Raw genomic sequence first — 21077 nt, 5'->3', positions numbered from 1 at the left:
GCAATATTCGTAATTTTATTCTTTCTACATATAAACATTAAATACCATGAAAATAATTACTTAGGGTTTCCTAAGTTTCTCTGGTCATGAATAAACTGTCTTTTATGTAGAGAAGATTCTACAACTGGGCCACAGTTTATGGCACAGTCTGTAGTACTCATACGTATGTCCTTATTACCTGTTATTATAAATACAAAACTTATTTGATAGATAACCTCAGGTGCATGTTACTTGCAAATGATGAGAGTTCCTTTCTCTTGTAGGAATGCCTACCTATGTGCTGCTGAATACTTCTGGAATTTCCATCCCAGCTAGAGTAGATCGTCTTGAACTTCTGAGTATCTCAGGCAGCTCTCTTAAGACAATTCCTATTAAATATTATCCAGATAGAAAACCTTATGGCATATGGAATATTTCTGACTTTACACCACCAAATGAAGCTTTCTTTCTCAAAGTAACAGGCTATGATAAGGATGATTATCTCTTCCAGAGAGTATCAAGTGTTTCCTTCTCTAGTGTCGTCCCAGGTAAGATATCACTTTATTCAACACTGGAGTATTGATAGTTTAAGGGGCTTATATGGTCCTATGAGTAAAGAATGGACTCTAGAGAATTCCCTGGCAGTCCAGTGGTTAGGATTCTGGGCTTTCACTGCCAGGGGCCCCTGGTTCTATCCCTGGTCAAGGAACTAAGATCCCTCAAGCTGCGCAGTGTGGCCAAAAAAAAGAAAAATAAGAAGAATGGACTCTAAAGTCAAAAATAATATCCTCATATTATTACTGGGTCACCATGTAGAAGAGCATTTACACTTAGTAACACAAGCTTTCCTAACCATAAAATAGCACATTCAAAGTTTCATGTTAAGTCTCACTGATTGTAGATCTGAGAATTTTGATTACTTCAATCAGTGTGAGAATTTGAACTGGGAAGTTCTCGTGCTCTTACTCCCCCTGGCATATGTGTTTAATATTTGATTAGCTATCTGATTTGGCTAAATGTTTATATACAATTGTCAGAAACCTTTCTACTTTGAACAGTAGTTCCCTGCAAATAACTGGTGATGATTTTGCCTTTTTTGGTTAGTTAGTTAATAAGTAAGCTAGTTACTTATATATTTGCTATTATTTCTCAAGGCTGATGACTGGATTCTGACCAAAACTTTAGAACTGTATGTAACTTGAACCATGGACTGACAAGGATACAGAAGGATTGTTTCTAATATTGTACTTTTGGGTGGAGGGATAACAGTTTATCATTTATACATAAGGTTATGATTTGGGAAATTCAGGAACCACTCTGTAGCTATTGGTTAATAGCTGTAGAAAGGAAATAATAGAACCAACCTCAGTATTTCCTCATATGCAGTATTCAAAGTTAGTTGTGTTAGCCCCTGAATTGAATGCTTAAAAAAGCTATTGGATTCTTAAAAATCAATTTTTTCGTTCCTTTTTGGAAGCAGTTACCCTATGAATTCAATTCTAGGATATGTGTATTGTTTTCATAGTTTTACATTTTTGAAATTGAACTATGTTCTACAATTGATGATGTATTGTAACTTATCTGGTAGCTTTGTTTTCTATCTTGGTGGTACAAAAAGTGTTATGTCTTAAGGTCAGTGGAGTCTTAGATTCAATGAATACCTTAGTAAAGGGTCCATGGAGATAATCCAGAAATTAATAACCTTTGAACAAAGAAAGATAAAGTGATTTTTCATGATTTAGATTAACTGGAATGCAGAGAATTTACTGGAATAATTTAAGTATGAAGCTTTTGAATGGATTAACAGGAAGTACCAAATATTATTGTGACCTTCTTGCCCATGTTCTTTTTTTCCCAGATGCTCCCAAAGTTACAATGCCTGAGAAAACCCCGGGATACTACCTGCAGCCGGGCCAAATTCACTGCTCTGTTGAGAGTCTTTTGCCCTTTACCTTGAGCTTTGCCAGAAATGGAGTGACACTTGGAGTAGACCAGTACTTAAAGTGTGTAAATGTTTCCATTAGTAATAATTTATAGCACTAAATATCTAAATACAAATAGATACTTATTTTAATGTACTTTTTTCATTAGACATTCTTATTTATTTGCTTCATAGTCTTGGAATGTAGCAGTGAGCAAAACAGACACAATTCTGAACCTTTGTGGAGCTTATATTGTAAAGGAGGAAGATAGAAGCAGGTGATAAATATAATATGATAATATAATAAATGCTAGAATACATTAAAGAGTTGATTCAAGTTTTATAGAATCTGAATTTTACACAGTTTAAGGGTCCCTGGATAAGACAAAGAATACAAAATTATGAATACAAAGTTAGGTCCTGAATTTTGCAAGAGTCCTTGCAAATGAAACTTAAGCTTTAGTGGCTTGAGTAGAAACATGTCTCTGAATCTGATTTAAAGTGTTATGGCAAAAAGTAGAGCAGGTTAATTGGGGCAAGTACTACTGGTTGGTGGAGTACATGTGGTTTTGGCCAAGTTGCAATTTTAAAATTCAGAGTAGGGGCATTTGAGCAAGGACTTGAACATGGTGAGATATCCAGGTCACACAGATATCCAGGGAAGAGCATTCACACACCAGGAACAGGCAATGCAAATGCACTAAGGCCAGAGTCCACCAGGCACGTGGGAAAGAAAGACGGGAAGGAAGCCAGTGTAGCTCTAGCCCAGGGAGCCAGGAGGAGAAGAGTAGAAATGAGGTGTGTGCTGGGGGTGTGGGCCAGATGGAGCAGAAGCGTGTGTGGTCACTACCGCAGCCAACAGTGAAGGGAAGTGGGCTAGAGGGCACCAACTTCTGTTGTGAAGATGGGTGAATTTTCTAGACAAGTTTAAGGAATCTAATGATAAAAATTAAGTAGGCCTTGAAAACTAGAGGATGATTTCTGGCAAACTTTTTTTTTTAACTTACTATGAAACTACATTTGGGGGAAAAACTCTAAGAATTATTTTACAAAGCTTTTACACTGGTAATTCAATATTCACGTAAATAACTTGTGTAACATGTTAAATATTTGACAGTCTTAGCTTATACAATCTCCTTATGGGGTCATTTTAAGCAGAAGCTATGGCAAGAATGTTCATTATAACTTGAGAAAATTTTCCATTGTTTAAACATTGGACTGTATTATTTTCTGCTATTTGCTTAACATACATCTTGATGATTTCCTTAGCTGCATATTTAATAACCAGCAACATAACTGACCAAGATATCAAATGATGAAGTTACAAAACTGAATGATGAAATCAAACAATTCTGCTTCATGTTTAAATACTAACAATTTTCAAAGACACTGGAGATTCTTTATAAGCATTAATTTATTAATTCCACACAATTCCTCTGAGGTAAACCACAAGGATTCTTTCTTTCATTTTTCCAGCCCTGTGGCCCAGAGATGTGACATGCCTTGCTGACATTTGTTAAGTTCTTTGGATGTAAGAGGCTAACGACATAATTGGGCATGGGTGATGATGGATTGATTCTCTAATCCCAATTTACTTTCACATCTCTGCCCTAGATTTCCTAATAACTCCAGCTGCATGACTGGATCTTTGTTATGTGAGTCATTGTGGTCTCTAGGGGATGTAGGAGAGAATTAGTTTCCATCAGTAACAAGACACATTTCTATCTGACATGTTCCTTCCCCTGTTCCAAGGGTCATCCCTTCAAAACTTTTTATCGTGGCCATATAATCTTAATGCTAACTGATAAGGGTACATGAAAAAGAGAATTGTTTTCATGTAATATTTCATAAATAAGAGAGGAACAAGTATAACTGTAAAGAATATTCTCTAAGCACTCCATACAGTAGTTTTGTGCCTTTGAATAAATTACTTGTCCTTCTTCCTCAACTTTCTGGTTTTTAAATAAAGGGCCTTAAGACTAGAAGAATTGTCATTTTCTGTTCTAAAATTTCTGCGTGTCTCAGTTTTTGATGAATTCTAAAATATGCTTGGCTCTGAAGTAGGCACTGCAGAAGACATGAAAGATGTGTGTATTTCAAACTCCTACCTTCCTGGAACTTACCAGTACCTCCTAGACAATGGCATTTGTAAATTTGGGCTTAGCCTACTGCTCTTAAGCATTCATGATACATCTTAGGTGATCAATGCAGCATAGAATAAGTCATACTCCGTTTTCTTCTGAACGTGACAGTAAGGACCACTGACACCTAATGCAGACGCAAGTGAAAGGAAACAGTATTAAGTGAATATTCTCAGTTACTAAAATATATGGAAGGATCACCTGGCTTATTTTCTCGCTTTCCTAATGACAGGAACCTGTGTCTTGACTTTCTCTTACAAACTCTAGGTTAGTGGTAAATGTACATTAAGAGCTCAGTGAATTCTTCATAGTGGTTTGGTGATGGGTGTGGTTCATTCGGATGGGGAGAGATCTGGAGTTATTACTGTGAGGTATCACATCTTGTACCACTTTCAGCTTCAGTGGAAGGTGTCTTGACTGCAGTGGGCTTTTCATCTCATCTGTATCTTGAATGTTTAAAAAGTTTATAAATAGCTATGGTTGATTATAAGAAAAAATTCTGAAAATATTTATGACATTGCAATCATATTTTAAAACAATATAATGCTTGTTTTATAGATTATTTTAATGTTTTAAATAAGGATTAAATAGCTATTACTAAGACATTTCCAAAAAATGAGAAACAACTTGAAGAGTGTTAGAGGACAATGTATAGATATTTATTAAATGAATGAATATGTAATATAGCAAAGGGATTTATTTTACCTAAATGACAACTTTGACTGTAAAACTGATAATCTTTTTCTTTACTCATTATATACATAGATTGAACCAGTTATGGTATATAGCCTTATGTAGAGCTTATATATAAGAAAGTTAAAGAGGATTTATCTTTTGGGAACCAAAACGTTTGTTTTCTACCTTCACACTTGTAAATTACTGGTTGAGTTGCTTTGGCTAGAACCTCACTGAACATGACCAAAACCTGGAAATGAGAGGGGAAGGAGAGAGGATTTAAAGAGTGTTTCTGTGCCAACTTTGTATCTTATGTTTTGATGTAGCCATAGAAGGTCTCCCAAAGAAATTTCCAGTGACCCTAACTGGACACAGGCACAGGCTATAGTTCTCAGCAGCAAAGTTACAGGCCTGTTCAAAAAAGAAAAAAAGACATATGAATGTGAAAATGTGGGGAAAAAAAAAGTGGTAAAATGATCATTAGTTTGAATTAAATGAGTTTTGAGGGAAGATTAAAGATGTCTCCCTGATATTTTCTCAGTAAAAAAGTCCCACTCTTCTATCCTCTGCCTCTTTAAAGCTTTGCCTCACATTTGAAAGTGAATTCTTTTGTTAGAACCTACGAAGATCAATAGAAAACAAAACAAAACTTACTGTCTTTATGTTTTTTGCTCAGAGTACAAAGCTTAACTTTGTAATTAAAATACAAAAGGTGTATAATTTTAAGCTGTGAAGAACTCTGCATAATTTTATCAATAAAATTATGATAATTATGATAATAAAAGAACTCTGTATAATTTTAAGCTAAAATAACTTTTTTTAAGCTGTTTTTTTGTTGTTTTGTTTTGTTTTTGTGGTACGCAGGCCTCTCACCGCTGTGGCCTCTCCCGCTGCGGAGCACAGGCTCCGGACGCACAGGCCCAGCGGCCAATGGCTCACGGGCCCAGCCGCTCCGCGGCATGTGGGATCTTCCCGGACCGGGGCACAAACCCGCGTCCCCTGCATCGGCAGGTGGATTCCCAACCACTGCGCCACCGGGGAAGCCCTAAGCTGTTCTTTTGAATGCATAAAACAAATAGTGGAATCACTGTTTTCAATTTGGTCTTGTTTTTGTAGTAACTAAACATGCTTCTATTTTCTTACCCCAGAGAATCGGCCAGTGTGACCTGGGATATTGAACAGGTCACTTTGTCTGATGAAGGCTCCTATGAGTGCATTGCCGTCAGCAGTGCAGGGACTGGACAGGCAGAGACGTTCTTTGACGTGTCAGGTAATTATTCCTAATTGCTTTGCAGTTGCCTAAGTATTAATGTAGCTATGGAAATGGGATGTTTGTTAATCCAGGCTTCACTGCATATGTGACCTGCCTTGGGCCAATTACTTAAGAACTCAGTGCCTTGGACCCCCCTAACTATAAAATGATGACAATAAGAGTAACAGTCTCTATCTCATGGAGAAACTGAGGATTAAATGAGACAGTGTATGTCAGGCACTTAGAAGAGAGTCTGGCACATAGAAACACCTAATAGACATTAGCTGTTTTTATTATTGTTGTTGTTATTATCATTATTATTATTATGGGGGCTCAATAAATATTTTTTGATCTCCATATAGTATTTTCCTTTGAAAAAATAAAATATCAGAAAAGGGAGAGATCCATTCTGATTATAGCAATGTTCAACTTTCCCTTTCCCTCTCTCATATTTATAATGAGCAGAGTGCTTTTGTGAATGGATTCTGACATCTAAGTTGAAGACAATAAGGAAAGTATCACATTCAAAAAACATAGGACCTCAGTGGCTACAATATTGGTATTAAGAAGGGCAGAAGTCATGCTAATTAAGTTACATTTAAATAGTGTGTTTCCTACGAATAAATGGGCAAGGCTCAGATTACTTTACAAGGTAGAATATATTTTAGTGAAAAAAATTCATTTTTTCCTCTAATCTCCCAGATTAGAAACCCAAAAGACTACCATTATCAATTAGAAACCAAACAGACTACCATATATTATCATTGATCAGGACTTAAGCCACTTACTTACTCAGCATATATCTAGAATTTATTGGAAACTTTGTTTTGACTCAGTTATTTTCTACCTGCCTCCTAGCCTAGGGTTGCTGTGTGTTTAATAGTAAGCCTGTTCTGACTTAAATGTGCCTGTTGAGTTTATAACAATGTCTGAATTGTCAATTTAGTATTGATGTGCATTTTCTTTGGAAAATTTAAGACAAAAGTAGCTTTATAACTGTAGGGCTGTTTAGAAGCCTAGGATTTATGTTTGTTTTCATTAAGTCCAAGATGAACTTTAAAACAGAGGCGTGCAAGCCTGTTCTTCTTGCAGTAAATTATTCATTTTCTCTTATTCTTAGAAAAATAAAGTTTGTCTTCTGAAACAATTTAGCAAGTTGACATGCATCATAAACTATTCATTTTTTTTATCTCCCGTAATTATGAAAAGCATTGGAATCGTGTCAACATTCCTCAGCTTCTGGGGAAACAAACACTTGAGCACTTGAGGGTTTTTTTCCCAGCAATATTAATTAAGGGAAGGACAATAGGGAAAGAGGTTTGAGTGAGTTGATTCAGACATATTGCATAAATAACTGGAAAGTACCAGAAAGAACTCCTGAACTGACTGCTAAGAATTTGGCCCTGTGGTGTCAGTAACTTCCAAATATACACTCTACACGTGCCCTTCTAGTATTAATCTGTGCCAGCTGAGCCATGGTATTGCTAGGAAGTTTTACTGTACCAAAGCCACTTTTCAGGAATTGTGTCCCACTGGTTAATTATGAAAGAAGGGCAGAAGCATGGATTGTATGGCAATGACTGTAACAGCAGAAGTAGCAAGCAAGTGCCCCTTTGGACTTGAAAGAGTGGACATTTCTTTCTGGGCTAACTTTTGTTTAATCTTCCAGCCTCAAACCTCCACCCAGGTCCTGGCTCAGCCACCCTACTGTCACTACTAACCAGCACACCAGAATCAGATTTGAATTCACAGGATAATTAGATCTCATACTTTGGACAGGAGTGTTGGGAAAGCACGGCATTATGGAATGGTGATGTTTTTGTATCACTGTGGATGAACATTTATAAAGTCGAATAGCACCCAAGAACTGTTTCAAGAAAAGTTAAAGTTCTAGCAATATGTTACTTCATTTTTTTTTCAGCATTTCCTTCTAGACAACATTTTTAAGGATTTTTGGTTCATTGGAGATATTGGTTATTGATATATTGGTTTTAAATGCAAAATGGGTGTAAAAAGAATTATACCTCTTTTATTGCATATAAACATATAGAAAACAATGAACAGAACTGCAGAAGCAGGAAAAAATTCTCTACAAATGATATTTTGTACTTTACTTTATATTAATTTTCTCTACTGAATTTATTATTTTAGCATAATGTCCCCCACCTGCAATGCACACATACATACAATACCAACATTTTGGCTTTAAGTAAAATCGAAAAGAGAAAACTTGTCAAGGGCATGTCAGTGACAGGCAATCTTAAATTTTAATTTCAGGATATTCTTTTAGAACAGGGTAAGACTTGGAAATAATATTATACCACCTCATCATTTTATAGCTAAAGAAACTGAAGCCCAGAACAGGCAGGTGCCCCATTTCTGATCAGATGGATAGGCAGTGAGAAGTAGATTCTTAGCCTCCTGACTCTCAGTCCAGTGATCTTTACCTAATGTCACAAGGCCTATGCTTATCATTCTTAGTTTTGAGGTTTCATCTCTGGTCCCCTAATCCTAGCCTCAGCCATTCTTTCACTTAAGAATGACTGCCCCTCATCCTCCCGGGACCAGGCTGTTTCCGGTAATTTGTTATCTTGGCCTCTTTTGCAAACTGCTGTACTTCTCCATCATCTCCTCCATCACCACCAAATTTATTGATGTATGCATAAATATTTCAGTGCATATGCTATTATCTGTAGATATTTATGCAGTGATGGTATTGTATGTCATATTTAAAATCTCCTCTCCTCCTGGATATTAGCAGAAAGTTGGCATTTTACATATTTGAATTTATATTTGAAGAGGAAATAGACTCTGAGGCAGATTTTGCACGCAAGAGGGTTATTGCTGAGTTTCCTAGGAAAGAACACCTGTAAGGGAGTGGAAGAAGTTAAACTGTGATATAATCACAACAGGGGCCTCAGCTGATCCTACAGGGAGTTCTGGAGCTGGGGTGACCCTGAATTGAGGCAAGAGAGCTGCATCTTTTTCCTTCATTAAGTGGTCCCTGGAAGTGGGCTGCACTGGAAAGGGGGTCTAACCCGAGCATGTTAGCTCCCTTGGCCACGAGCTCAGTAGCCAAAAAGCAGAGCAGCTAGGGAAATGAGTGCCTAGGTCCTTGAGAAGGATCTAGGTGTGCACCCAGCCTCCCCTGTATGCCCATAATATGGGATTTTACATTTTCTAAAATTCCCTAGTCTAGTTGAAGAAGTTTATTTAAAAAGAACAAAAAAAGAAACCCACACAAAATGTTTTGTGGTCTTCAAAAAGATTTTGATACAGTGTCAACACGTGTTCACAAGTACTCGCCTCCAGGTCTTTGATGGTCCATACCATCTTGTATGTTAGCATCACAGAGCCTTAGTGCTAGAAGGGGTCTTTCAGATTACCTAATTTAATCATCTCATTTTTCAAATAGGGAAACAAACATTGTGAATAAATTGGCTTATCTAAGGTCATACAGCTAGTTAGGGATAAAGCTAGGCAGCCTATGTTTGCCAGACTCAGCAAATAAAAACATAAGATGCCCAGTTAAATGTGTCTCAAATATTTCATGAGTCATACTTATACTAAAATGTTATTTGATATTTATCTAAAATGCAAATTTAGCAAACCATCCTGTATTTTATCTGTCAAACCTAACCAGACTTCAGTCAGACCTTCCTAACTTTCTCCTGTACTCTTCCCAATTGATTCATTAGCTATTTTCGTAAGAGATTTTAAAAACATAGCAGAATTGTAAAAATTCAGGATTTTTAAAATGATTTAGAATAACAGAGACTCCTCTAAAAATGTTTGGAAAACAAAGATAAATATAAAGGAAAATATGAAAAATATACACACTTCTCTCTCTCAGAGATGACCACTATGGTTCTGGCGTATTACTTCTAGGTTTTATTATAGGCTTATGTTATCCATCTGCACATATATATAGTTTTGAATAAAGAAGCATAAAGCTGGATCTTGAATATCTGATACTCTTTCACATTTAAACTGAAACAGACACATGGGTTTCCAGCTAGTTTTTATTGCTATATTATTGGTCAATAATGGCTTTCTGTGGCAGGTTATTTTAAAGCATTTGGGCAGAGTGAGCTTTACAGGGGCATTTGGATTTACAGTAATCTCAAACCTAACTAGAGCAATATGTGATTTTCTCTAGAAATGTAGTTAAATATTTAATTAGTAAGTGCCTTTTGACCACATCTGAAATGCGCATGCGTTACTCAATGCCTTTTGTGTACATGGTCCTATATGTATAATTTTTTAAAAAGTCTATGCCTTACTGTTAACTTGCCTTTCTTAAATCAAACATTCCTCATCTTCACTGGGAGAAATTCATCTTACTCTAATGTACTGTGTCTTAATGAGTTTATAATCCCCTTAAAGCTGATACCATTGTATCTTTTCCATATCTACCATACTTCATGCACTATTTTCTTTAAAACACTAAGTAAATGGTTTTAAATTTGAAAAATCCATAAATGCTACTTTCTTCAAAATTCAAATCAAAATTTGACTCATTCTGCAATCCTGAATCAGTCTAGTCATATCATTTTGCCATGCCTCTTTGATCCTCGTATCTATAATTTACAGATTTGGACTTGAGTGTACTTTGGTCTGTAAACATGCACTCCTACTGAAAGCATTTTTCAACTAGATGATAATTTTCTTGGGGTGACAGACATACGTATTAATGAATACGTTCCGTTGTACTGCATCTTTCCTACTAGATATTCAACACATGCTCATTAAATTTTAAACCACCTCTATGAGTGAGCAAAATGACTTCTGGGTCTTTCAATTTGAATCTTTTCATTTCACACAGAGCCCCCGCCAGTCATCCAAGTGCCTAATAATGTTACAGTCACTCCTGGAGAAAGAACACTTTTGACCTGTCTTGTCATCAGTGCAGTGGATTACAATCTAACCTGGCGGAGGAATGACAGAGATGTCAGGCTGGCAGATCCAGCAGGAATGAGGATCTTGGCCAACCTTTCCCTGGAGCTGAGGAGTGTGAAATTCAGCGATGCCGGAGAATATCACTGTGTGGTTTCCAGTGAAGGAGGATTATCGGCTGCATCGGTTTTCCTCACAGTGCAAGGTACTGTGCTTATGGTGACTTCTGAATTGTGGCGTCTTTCTGTCTTCCTTCTTTGTTCTCTATCCCCTTAAGTTGTCTGTCTGAGGGTATCTACGCAAACAGTTACAGTTTTGAAAGATAGAATGCTTGTGGACCTTGAGGGTCTGAAGCTGACTAAACTGGAAACTAAAACATCATTACCAAATAGGTGACTTTAAAACAAACACAGCTAATCCTAGTGGTTGAAGACCTTTATTTTAAGCAAATAGAAATAGAAATTGTCTCTGGATGATTTAATGGTTTTAAATTCTCTCATTTATCCTGTGAACTTTAAAAACAACTAATTGTTAATAATTGATAAAAAACTTTTTTTCCCAATTTGAGTGCATTATTTGCATATTTAATTTACTTTTATGGTTTAATTAAGTTTTAAGATGTTTCTCATCTAGGTGAAATTTTATTGAAACTTTAGCAGAGCTGTTTTTACCTTATTTATGTTAGACAGACACACACACACACACACACACACACACACACACACACACACACACACACACACACACACACACACACACACACACACTCTACTTACTGAAGGTAAGCCAAACTTGAATTGTCTATATAGACTAAATGATAGTTTCAGATAGCTGAAAACAAGTGCATTAACAGTGTGGTCTACTCGCTACCATCAAATGAAGATCAGAAACTATTCCTAAGTATCTCTTTCAGTAGAATCATAATTGGCTTCTAAATGTCTCTAGAGTCTTAATGTAATGAGCAACTTACTCTTGGCAGTTTTACACAGTTTAGCTGAAAGATTCGGTTGCTGCCTTAGCAGAATATTTCATTTCAAATCCTTGATGTGGGAGACTGATTGCTTTGGAATCGGGTCTGGCTCCTTGGTTGTGCTACTAGCAACAACTTTATAACATGCCTCAAGTAACACTGTCAGATGGTTTTTTAACATGGTGATCTAAGAGAGTGACCACTGAGTTTTGGAGGCTAGCTCTTGGAATGTTATTAATGGCAAAAAAGTGAAACTGCCATGAGACTTAATAAAATGGTTGACATCTGATTCTGGTTTTCTCGCTGGTAGTTGAGATACATTCTGCAATCCGACTGTATGGCTATGTGTCTTTTGTTAGTTGATCTGCTGAAACCTCTGGGGGAACATTACTTTTGTAAATGATTCACTGCATTTCTACGTGGTAAACTACCTAGATCATTTGAGTCAATACAAGTAGTAACTTGAGTTACTAGAGTTTTGGAAGTATTTTTACCAAACTGATTGTTTCAGATAGGATAAATGCTCATGGATTTCTGAAATGTGACCTTGGTTCTTTCCCTGGAGTCCCTTAGAATGGGATTGTAAAATAAAATCAGAGCCTTCCTTGTTTCCCCAGATTAACTTTTAATCCTTTAGTATTGTTTAGTCAATTTGAGTAGTGATTCTCAGACTTTCATGAATAAAGAATTATCCAAGGAACTTTTGAAAAAGCAGAAATTCTAACCCCACACCCAGAGATTCTGATTTCACAGGCCTGGTATAGGGCCTGGGGATCTGCATTTATAACAGACCTCTCAGGTGGTTTCAGGGACAACATTTTCCAAAACAGCATTTGAATCTATTCCAAAGTATGAATCCTATGATATAGAAATGCATACTTTTAAAGGAAAATCCTAAACTCTCTTCTTTCTGGTAAAATAGACTCATTATTATCTAATGATTTAAGTTCTGAGGTAAGGTGTTACATAATGTACAAAATACAAATACAAAAAACACATGTCATTACATGATTACTGGCTAACCTGTATAATCTCTAGTGGTGTAAATCTGTTTAGAGGCATTATTTTATGGCCTGTCTAGTTGGTCTTGAGTTTGAGGGAACAACTTTGATGAAAAATTTGTTTTAAAAATCTAACAAAAATATGTTCTAGAATTGATGGCACTGTTTAATAAAAAATAAGAGATTCTAGTTAACTGTAGCCATCTGATTATCTTACGGTTATACATTATTGAAAAGCAGTGGCTATTTGATGAAATAAACTGCTGTACCTAGGATTATAATTCCTGCGAATGTGTTTGCTAACTATTGACATTGAACCATAAATTGTATATTTATTTCATTTTTATGCAGTTAAATGTTTTAAAAAATAAAAAATAGTTCAAGAAAGCTTAAAAGAGACAATAGTTACTTGGATTGAATATGCACTTTAAGAATATTTTTCTTGCTTACAGGGGAATCAGTAGCTTAATTTATAACCTCATTTATGTTATTCTGCCTCCACAGATCTGTTTGGAAACTGTTTCTATCTGGAATACTTCTTTTAAAAAATTACTTATTTTATTTATTTATTTTTGGCTGCATTGGGGCTTCGTTGCTGTACGCGGGCTTTTGCTCGTTGCGGCGAGCGGGGGCTACTTGTTTGCAGTACACGGGCTTCTCCCTGCGGTGGCTTCTCTTGTTGTGGAGCATGGGCTCTAGGCGCGAGGGCTTCAGTAGCTGTGGCACACAGGCTCAGTAGTTGTGGCTCATAGGCTCTAGAGCACAGGCTCAGTAGTCCTGGCACATGGGCTTAGTTGTTCCAGGGCATGTGGGATCTTCCCGAACCAGGGCTCGAACCCGTGTCCCCTGCATTGGCAGGCAGATTCTTAACCACTGTGCCACCAGGGAAGTCCTGGAATACTTTTAAAAGTTAAGCATCCAGATTTTACAAATTTTGGTAGTAGTTAGCAAGGATTTTCTGGTTAAAAATAGTATGTCTAGCTACTGCAACCTCTTCTCAATAACAGTAGAATATCTGTAAAGATCTCAAAAAGACAAAACTGAACAATACTAAAAACCAGTTGCAATATACAGTGGCAAAAATTTGGGGAGGAATTTTATAGGTTATATATAAAGATTCTTATTTGTATAAATAAGTATATAGTCTTCACTTATATTTTAAGTTCAATGGAATGAAAATTTCAATCAGTGGTCCATCTTTTCTTATGTTCACATGAAAGCAGGGAGGATGTATCTCTGTTCCTTCATTTCATAGTTTGCTTCAGAAAGAAAATGTTACTCTTTAGGGAGCCAGCATGCTATCTCCTTAAACCTATCAATAGCTATAACCATCTAGTTAGGAAAACAGTAGGACAAGAAGTGGACAAGCAACCTGGCACCATGTAAAAAATTGGAACCTGAGATATGTTTCTCACCAAGTGAAAATATTTGGAAGCAAGAGAAACATTGATGGGTATGTCAGAAGGGATTTTAGAGACAAATGGTAGCAGAGGGGAGCATCCCATCTCAGCCAGAAGGGCATCATGGGTGAGAATCAGGTAAGGAGCTATGCACATCAGATTCTTAGCCACAGAGCTGCAAAGAGGGTTCAACTAGAACAAAAGTAGATAGAGAATGAAGTTAGGTCCATTCAAACACTTTGTTGACTGACACTGAGTCTGGGGAGATGCCACATCATTTGAGGATTAATAAACAGAAGACTGTCAAAACAGATGCTGCAGAACAGGAAAAAATAAAGCATAGGACCTAAGAAAAAAATACTGGGGAACAAAACAAGGCGGGGAAAGACTTAGAAGAAATTGATGCTTTGAAAGTAGTAGTTTATTCCATAGACTGGAAAAAAAAATGTTTAGTGTCACCAGTCTTTCAGAAAGACCTATCCTCCTTTAAGTGGGAGTATATATTTATAAAGGAAGAACTGGCTAAGATGAAAGGACAATAGCAAATGCAATGGAAGAAATAAAAAGGGATTTGATGTTAAAAATGCAATATTATAATTCAGTCTGAATCAGAAATACTGAAGAACAGAATTTGTACTACATATAATAAAATCAGGGATGTGCTGCATAAACTTGAGAAGTTCTTTCAGAATATTGAGGCAAAGGACTAAGACTCAAATAATATGATTTTTTAAGTGGAAATAAAAACAAAGAATGGAACTTTAAGGTTTATAGGTATATAACATATATAGGTACACAGCAAAGACAACTGAAACTAAAGAAATAATCAAAGATATAATTGAAGAAAAGTACACTAGGGAGGAAAAAAAAATTGTCCTGAGTGAGCAAATCAAGCAAGGTCAGTGAAGGGAGAACTTGATCTAGACACATCCTGGCTGAAATTTCAAATTACTATTACGAGGGGGAAAAACTCCACAGTATACAGACTAAACCAATACATTGTAAACAGAGTGATAAAATCAGACTGGTGTCAAACTTCTCAGATATGCTCAAGCCTGGAAAGTAATTAAAGTGGATATCTGTCATATTTTGGCTCTTAGGGTCTGAACATGTTCTGTAATTTGAAGAGGAATTATTTACTATCTTGGAAAACAAACTTACGATTACCGGCGGGAAGGGGGGGCGATAAATTGGGAGATTGGGTTTGACATATACACACTACTAAATATAAAATAGATAACTAATAAAGACCTACTGTACAGCACAGGGAACTCTACGCAATACTCTGTAATGACCTATATGGGAAAAGAATCTAAAATGGAGTGGCTATGTGTATCTGTGTAACTGATTCACTTTGCTGTACAGCAGAAAGTAACACAACATTGTAAATCAACTATACTTCAATAAAAAAAAAAAGAAGGTGGAAAACAAATGAGATCAGATAATTACCTTTCCCTAAACCCTTGCAGGTCACCTTACCTAGAGTCAGCCATTCAGATGTTCCTGTGGGATTTTAGTTCTTACTAAGACCATGGACATTTAAAAGACTTCAGTTTTGGCAGCATCATGGAATTTTGAGTCCAGCAGCAGCAGAAGCAAATGTCCCAGTGGCCTTTTTCCATCACTCTAATTTCCCTCAGTGACTAATAGGCTCATTATCAATTTATCAGAAGAGCCTTGAAAAGAAATGCTGATGGCAGAAACTGTGGCTGTTCAGTCAGTCTCACTAATGAGCATGGGAGAATGTGAATGGGTTGATAACGCTTATTTCATTATGAGAATTCCTTACTGTGGAGATCAAGGTATAACTAGACACAGGAAACTTTTCAGAAAACTCTGCTTACCTCAAGCAGGGTTTACCACAAGACTCAGAAGTACAGCTATGCAAACAAAATAACAATCAAATAAAAACCACACACAGTTCTGCTAGGAGGAAAAAAAAACTAGATTGATATATACAAAAATGTGATTGTTGGTGGCAATGGACCTATAAGTGACTTTTTACTTATGCTTTTCTGTACTTGAAAAAAGTATTCAATAGAAATGAATTCAATAGAAATGAATTATCTTAAACCTTTGTGTAAATAGGACTTTAAAAGTTTTGAAAATGCTGACATTAATTTTATTGGGGAGATCAAATTATGTGTGGGTATATGTTTTCTTTCTTTGCTAAATATTCTATAAATTTGCTTTATTGCTTTTATATTTAAAATAATTAAGATATAATTAAAGTAAATAGGGGATAATTTAAAAATAAGGAATAATTAAGAAAAATTAGGAAATAATGCCTCTCAAAAAGTGTCAAGTGAGAAATTTTGACAGTACAAAAAATCATATTTGAAAGCTTAAAGGTCTGGACTTTTATAGGATTATATCACAGAGTAATCTGTTTTAAATCATTTCTGAGCCCAAGTGAGGTAAGAGAAAAAGGAGAAATGCAGAATATTAATTGATAATTACATTAGATTTTCTTATAACTAATAGTCCAGTAAGAGAATCATGAAAATCCCCTTAACTTTCCCCTTTGCAAAATTTTCACAGGAATAAATTTTGACTTACAGAAGTCTGTATCTATGTTTGAATAATAAAAATTGAATTTAATTAGCTCATCTATTTTCCTAGACATTTTAATACATTGAAGTCTTGGTAGTTAAGCTTTTTATTTTTGGAGGTTGACCTGAGACATGTATATGTCTGTTTCAGATACTAGTGCCATCTTTGTGGATTTCATTTAGATGAGATGAAATCGTATACTTAAAACTCCTAAATTGTTACTTGTTGTCAAAAGTTAATTTTATTCACTGCTTTGGTTCTTTGCTGTCTCAGTGTGAATCAGCACAAATGAATAAGATGCTCTGTTAAAATACTGGGTTTTGTTGTCTATGGAATCCTAGGGATCTAATAAGGAGTGAGTTGGAGGCTTTTAGATTTGAAGGAAAATATTCTAGTGAAATTTTACATCAAGTATATCCTGCAGTGATATCCACGAAATGTGTAGTTTTCGTACAGAAATGTTTGCTTTCCTACTTCTTTCCAGGCTGACTGTAAACTTTATGAAGAGAAAAGTTTAATATTCACTTACTTTATCTGACGAATGTACTCTGCTGACTCCATGGTTAGGAGCAAGCTTCTGTTATAATACGATTCAATTCCATGCAGTAAAATGTATAAATAAATATTATGCATTTCATTCTTTTGTCTTTCATGCAAGGCATCTATGTGGTATATAGATCTTAGACCACTTTATTTGTAGATAGAAAGAATCATATTTCTCTAAAGCTTGGAAGACAGAAACATTATTAAAATGTCTTTAAATAGAAGTTATAAGGAAGGGTAAAGAATTAGAGTTATTTACATTGTAAAAAGAAAAAAAGGGATGAGATGGCCTAATAAATACTTCAAGTATATGAGAAATTGTTATAAAGAAGCTTTACACCAAGGACATTTTAATTTCCAGCAAAAATGGACGATTAGAAAATGTGTATTAAGCCAAGCCTGATGGATTTAAGTGAGCTAGAAAGATGTCCAGATGTTGGAGAGGTTAAATGATGGACTGTGATAACTTTCACAGTTCAGGGACTGCTGGGAAGAGATAGAACAGACGAGGAATCAGCAAGCACTTCAATCCACTAAGTTATCCAAATGAAGCACTTCAATCCACTAAGTTATCCAAATCCAAATGAAGCACTTCAATCCACTGTTATCCATTTAAAAACTTCTGAGAATTCCTGACATACATTATGCCATCTAACCCTCACAAATTGTGTGTATTTGTATCTGCGGGGTTAGTGGCTTGCCCTAGGTTACAAAGCCAGCAAGTGGCAAAGCCCAGATCTGAACTAGGTCTTTCCATCATTCTAAATAGTGTACAGAAATGCCTACACATGCTATTAACAGGTGTAAGGTACAGGTGGGTAGAAGAAAGTATAAAAAGAGAAAATAAATAAAGGGTCCTTGGGCTTCCCCGGTGGCGCAGTGTTTGAGAGTCCGCCTGCCGATGCAGGGGACACGGGTTCGTGCCCTGGTCCGGGAAGATCCCACATGCCGCGGAGCGGCTGGGCCCATGAGCCATGGCCGCTGAGCCTGCGCGTCCGGAGCCTGTGCTCTGCAACGGGAGAGGCCGCAACAGTGAGAGGCCCGTGTACCGCAAAAAAAAAAATAAATAAATAAATAAAATAAAGGGTCCTTGAGTATGAATAGGAAAGTGAGAGTACTGAAATAAATTTTTTTTTAAATAGAAAAGATACAAAGTGTCTGCAAGTTCCTGTCACATGGGTAAAGAATAGCTGGAAATCTAAATCTAAATAAATAAATAAAAAGTTTGGTGAATCCTTTGACCTAAGTTCTGATAGAGCAGCTGGTAAGGAACAGCCTAGAGGAAAGAGAGAACTGGGAATGTGCACACAGAGACCATGTAAGATGACTAGACTGTAAGCTACATTAGGGCAGGACCCAGTTTTCTTCAGTTTGGGGTCTTTAGTGCCTGACATAATATCTAGCACTTAGTTTTGTGTGCATGAATGTCTGTGGGAAGACTGAATGAAAAGCAGAGTGCTTAGCTAGGCAAAGGAACTATTGCCAAGTCTGAAAAATCCTATGTCAGAACATGTAGTAAAAATTGACTTGATTCAGATTCCCTTGAAATGTTAATTAATGTTTCTTTGAGTTACTGTTTTATAAATTAATGACCCAGCTAAAAAGCAAATTCTGTTTCTAAAGATATTTGTAATACAGGAAAAACATAATGACTTACTATTTTTATACATGAGGAAGGAGCTTTGATATTTGACTATTATGAATAAAAATTGAATTACAGCTAATACCCAAAATAGGAGTACTTATGGCTGCATCTTCAGAAGGGTAGGATATGTGAGGAACATTTGATTATTGAGACTGCAAAGCTGATAGATAGCTGTTATATTGATGAGATCTTCATTTATGCTATTTCCCACGGCACTATCTAAATCATACTATGTCAGGTATATATTTTTTCCATAATAATGAAACCAATCCTGAAATGTATGAAGTGCCTTGACTTAAAACACATTTTTACAAAAGGTCAGAGGTGGCATCTTGTCCATTTGTTGATACATTTATTTGTTCACTCATGTATTCACCAGAAATTTAAATGTCAGGCATTCTGCTCCTTGCTGAGGATATAAATGAGAAGAAAATAACATCCTTCCCCTCAGTAAGTCCATAGTAAAAAAAAAAAAAAAAAAAAGACATAACTAAAAAATAAATATCTATTACCCAATGGGATAGGAACTTCACCAAGGTACTATAGGAGCCTTGGATACTGTCTCAGTAATGAGTGGAGATTGAGAAGGGCTTCACACAGGAGATGGTGTCTGAGGTATCCACTGGAATATGGGTCAGCATTTGCCAGATAGAAGTCAGGAAACTCCTTCTAGATGGAGAACCCTACACGTGCAAAGTCATGGAAAAATGAGGGCACAGAAATGTGAGCTTGCCGAGAGTAGAGGGTCTGACTGAGTTGGGAGCTTTGTCCTCACGAAGGTGTGATTTTCTTTTTCCTGTGCTGTCTTCAGTAATCTTTTCAAAATATACATAGAAGGATCACATAGGTTTGTGGTTTTGTGATGTTGTTTCAGCAAAAGACAAGGTAATTGGGGAAAAAAAAGTGTTTGTAGTGACGCTCTGTGGAGTTTAGGCTGGATAAAGAAAGAAGAGAGGGTTAAAGGCATGGTCTGATAGACTGGAATAAAAAAGAAGTTTTCAAAGGAGTTGAGGCCATGATGAACTTGGAGAAGGGAAGTATGGGAGTCAGGAAGTGACAGCTGGAAGGATGGGAGGTTGTGACTCAAACTGGACTCCCAAGACTAAATATTCTTCCAATCCCATTGTGGGTTGCTTCCCTGATAAGATAACTAAGATAGCAGATGAATTTGCCTAGCAAGATAAATTAATTACCAGATTTTAAAATCTTTCCTTCAAGAAGTGCTAGGTAGATGCAGTTTCATATACTTTTGATTCTATGCCTGTTGCATGATAATTTGTAAAAATAATCCCTTTTTTGTAAAATGTGCAGCCACATTTTTAAAAATACTGTTTTTTTTCAGAGCAGTTTTAGATTCACAGCAAAATTAAAACAAAGGTACAGAGATTTCCCATATGCCTCCTGCCCCAACACATGCATAATCTCTCCCATTATCAACATCTCCCACCAGAGTGGTACATTTGTTACAAGTGATGAACCTGCATTGACACATCATAATCACCCAAAGTCCATAGTTTACATTACAATTCATTTTTGGTGTTGTACAGTCTATGGGTTTGGACAAATGTATAATAACATGTATCATAATAACCATACAGAGTATCTTCACTGCCTTAAAAATCCTCTCTTCTCTGCCTGTTCATCTGTTTTTCCCACCTTCCCAACCGCTGGAACCCTCTTATCTTATTACTATCTCCATAGTTTTGCCTTTCCCAAAATGTCATATCCTTGGAATCATTCAATAACTAGCCATTTCAGATTGGCTCCTTTCACTAAAATTCCTCCATGTCTTTTCATGGCTTGATAGCTCATTTCTTTTTAGCACTGAATAATATTCTGTTGTCTGAATGAACATAATCAGCTTTTTATAGTCAAAAGATATTCTTGCTATAATTGATTCTGAATCAGGAGATGCAAGTAGATATATGTAAAGCTTTAATAGTATCCTGCTAATATGCCAAGAAGTAATCATGGTAATTTGATACTTTTCTCCAAGTCAAATGAGAATGTTAAGTCTAAGCTTTGGCCTTCCTCTTTAGTTTGGAAATTCTCTGATTTTGGAAAATTGTTATAAAGAGGACCCACTAAAAAAAGGCAATGT

At 36.2% G+C, this 21077-nt stretch overlaps 1 protein-coding gene across 1 annotated transcript in view; it reads left to right on the top strand.

Moving 5' to 3' along the window:
- HMCN1 (hemicentin 1) overlaps nt 1-21077 on the top strand; it is a 528232-nt gene that overhangs the window by 196605 nt on the left and 310550 nt on the right. Inside the window, exons 8-11 of the mRNA XM_022593376.3 lie at nt 264-527; nt 1838-1982; nt 5865-5986; nt 10794-11069. Of these exons, the coding sequence (XP_022449084.2) occupies nt 264-527; nt 1838-1982; nt 5865-5986; nt 10794-11069 (807 nt within the window). The remainder of the gene's footprint in view (nt 1-263; nt 528-1837; nt 1983-5864; nt 5987-10793; nt 11070-21077) is intronic.

Source organism: Delphinapterus leucas, chromosome 1 (assembly GCF_059928025.1).
Source record: "Delphinapterus leucas isolate spDelLeu-1000000601 "Yukka" chromosome 1, BTC_Dleu_Yukka2, whole genome shotgun sequence".
NCBI lineage: Eukaryota > Metazoa > Chordata > Mammalia > Artiodactyla > Monodontidae > Delphinapterus > Delphinapterus leucas.
This window is presented reverse-complemented; position numbering and strand designations above follow the sequence as displayed.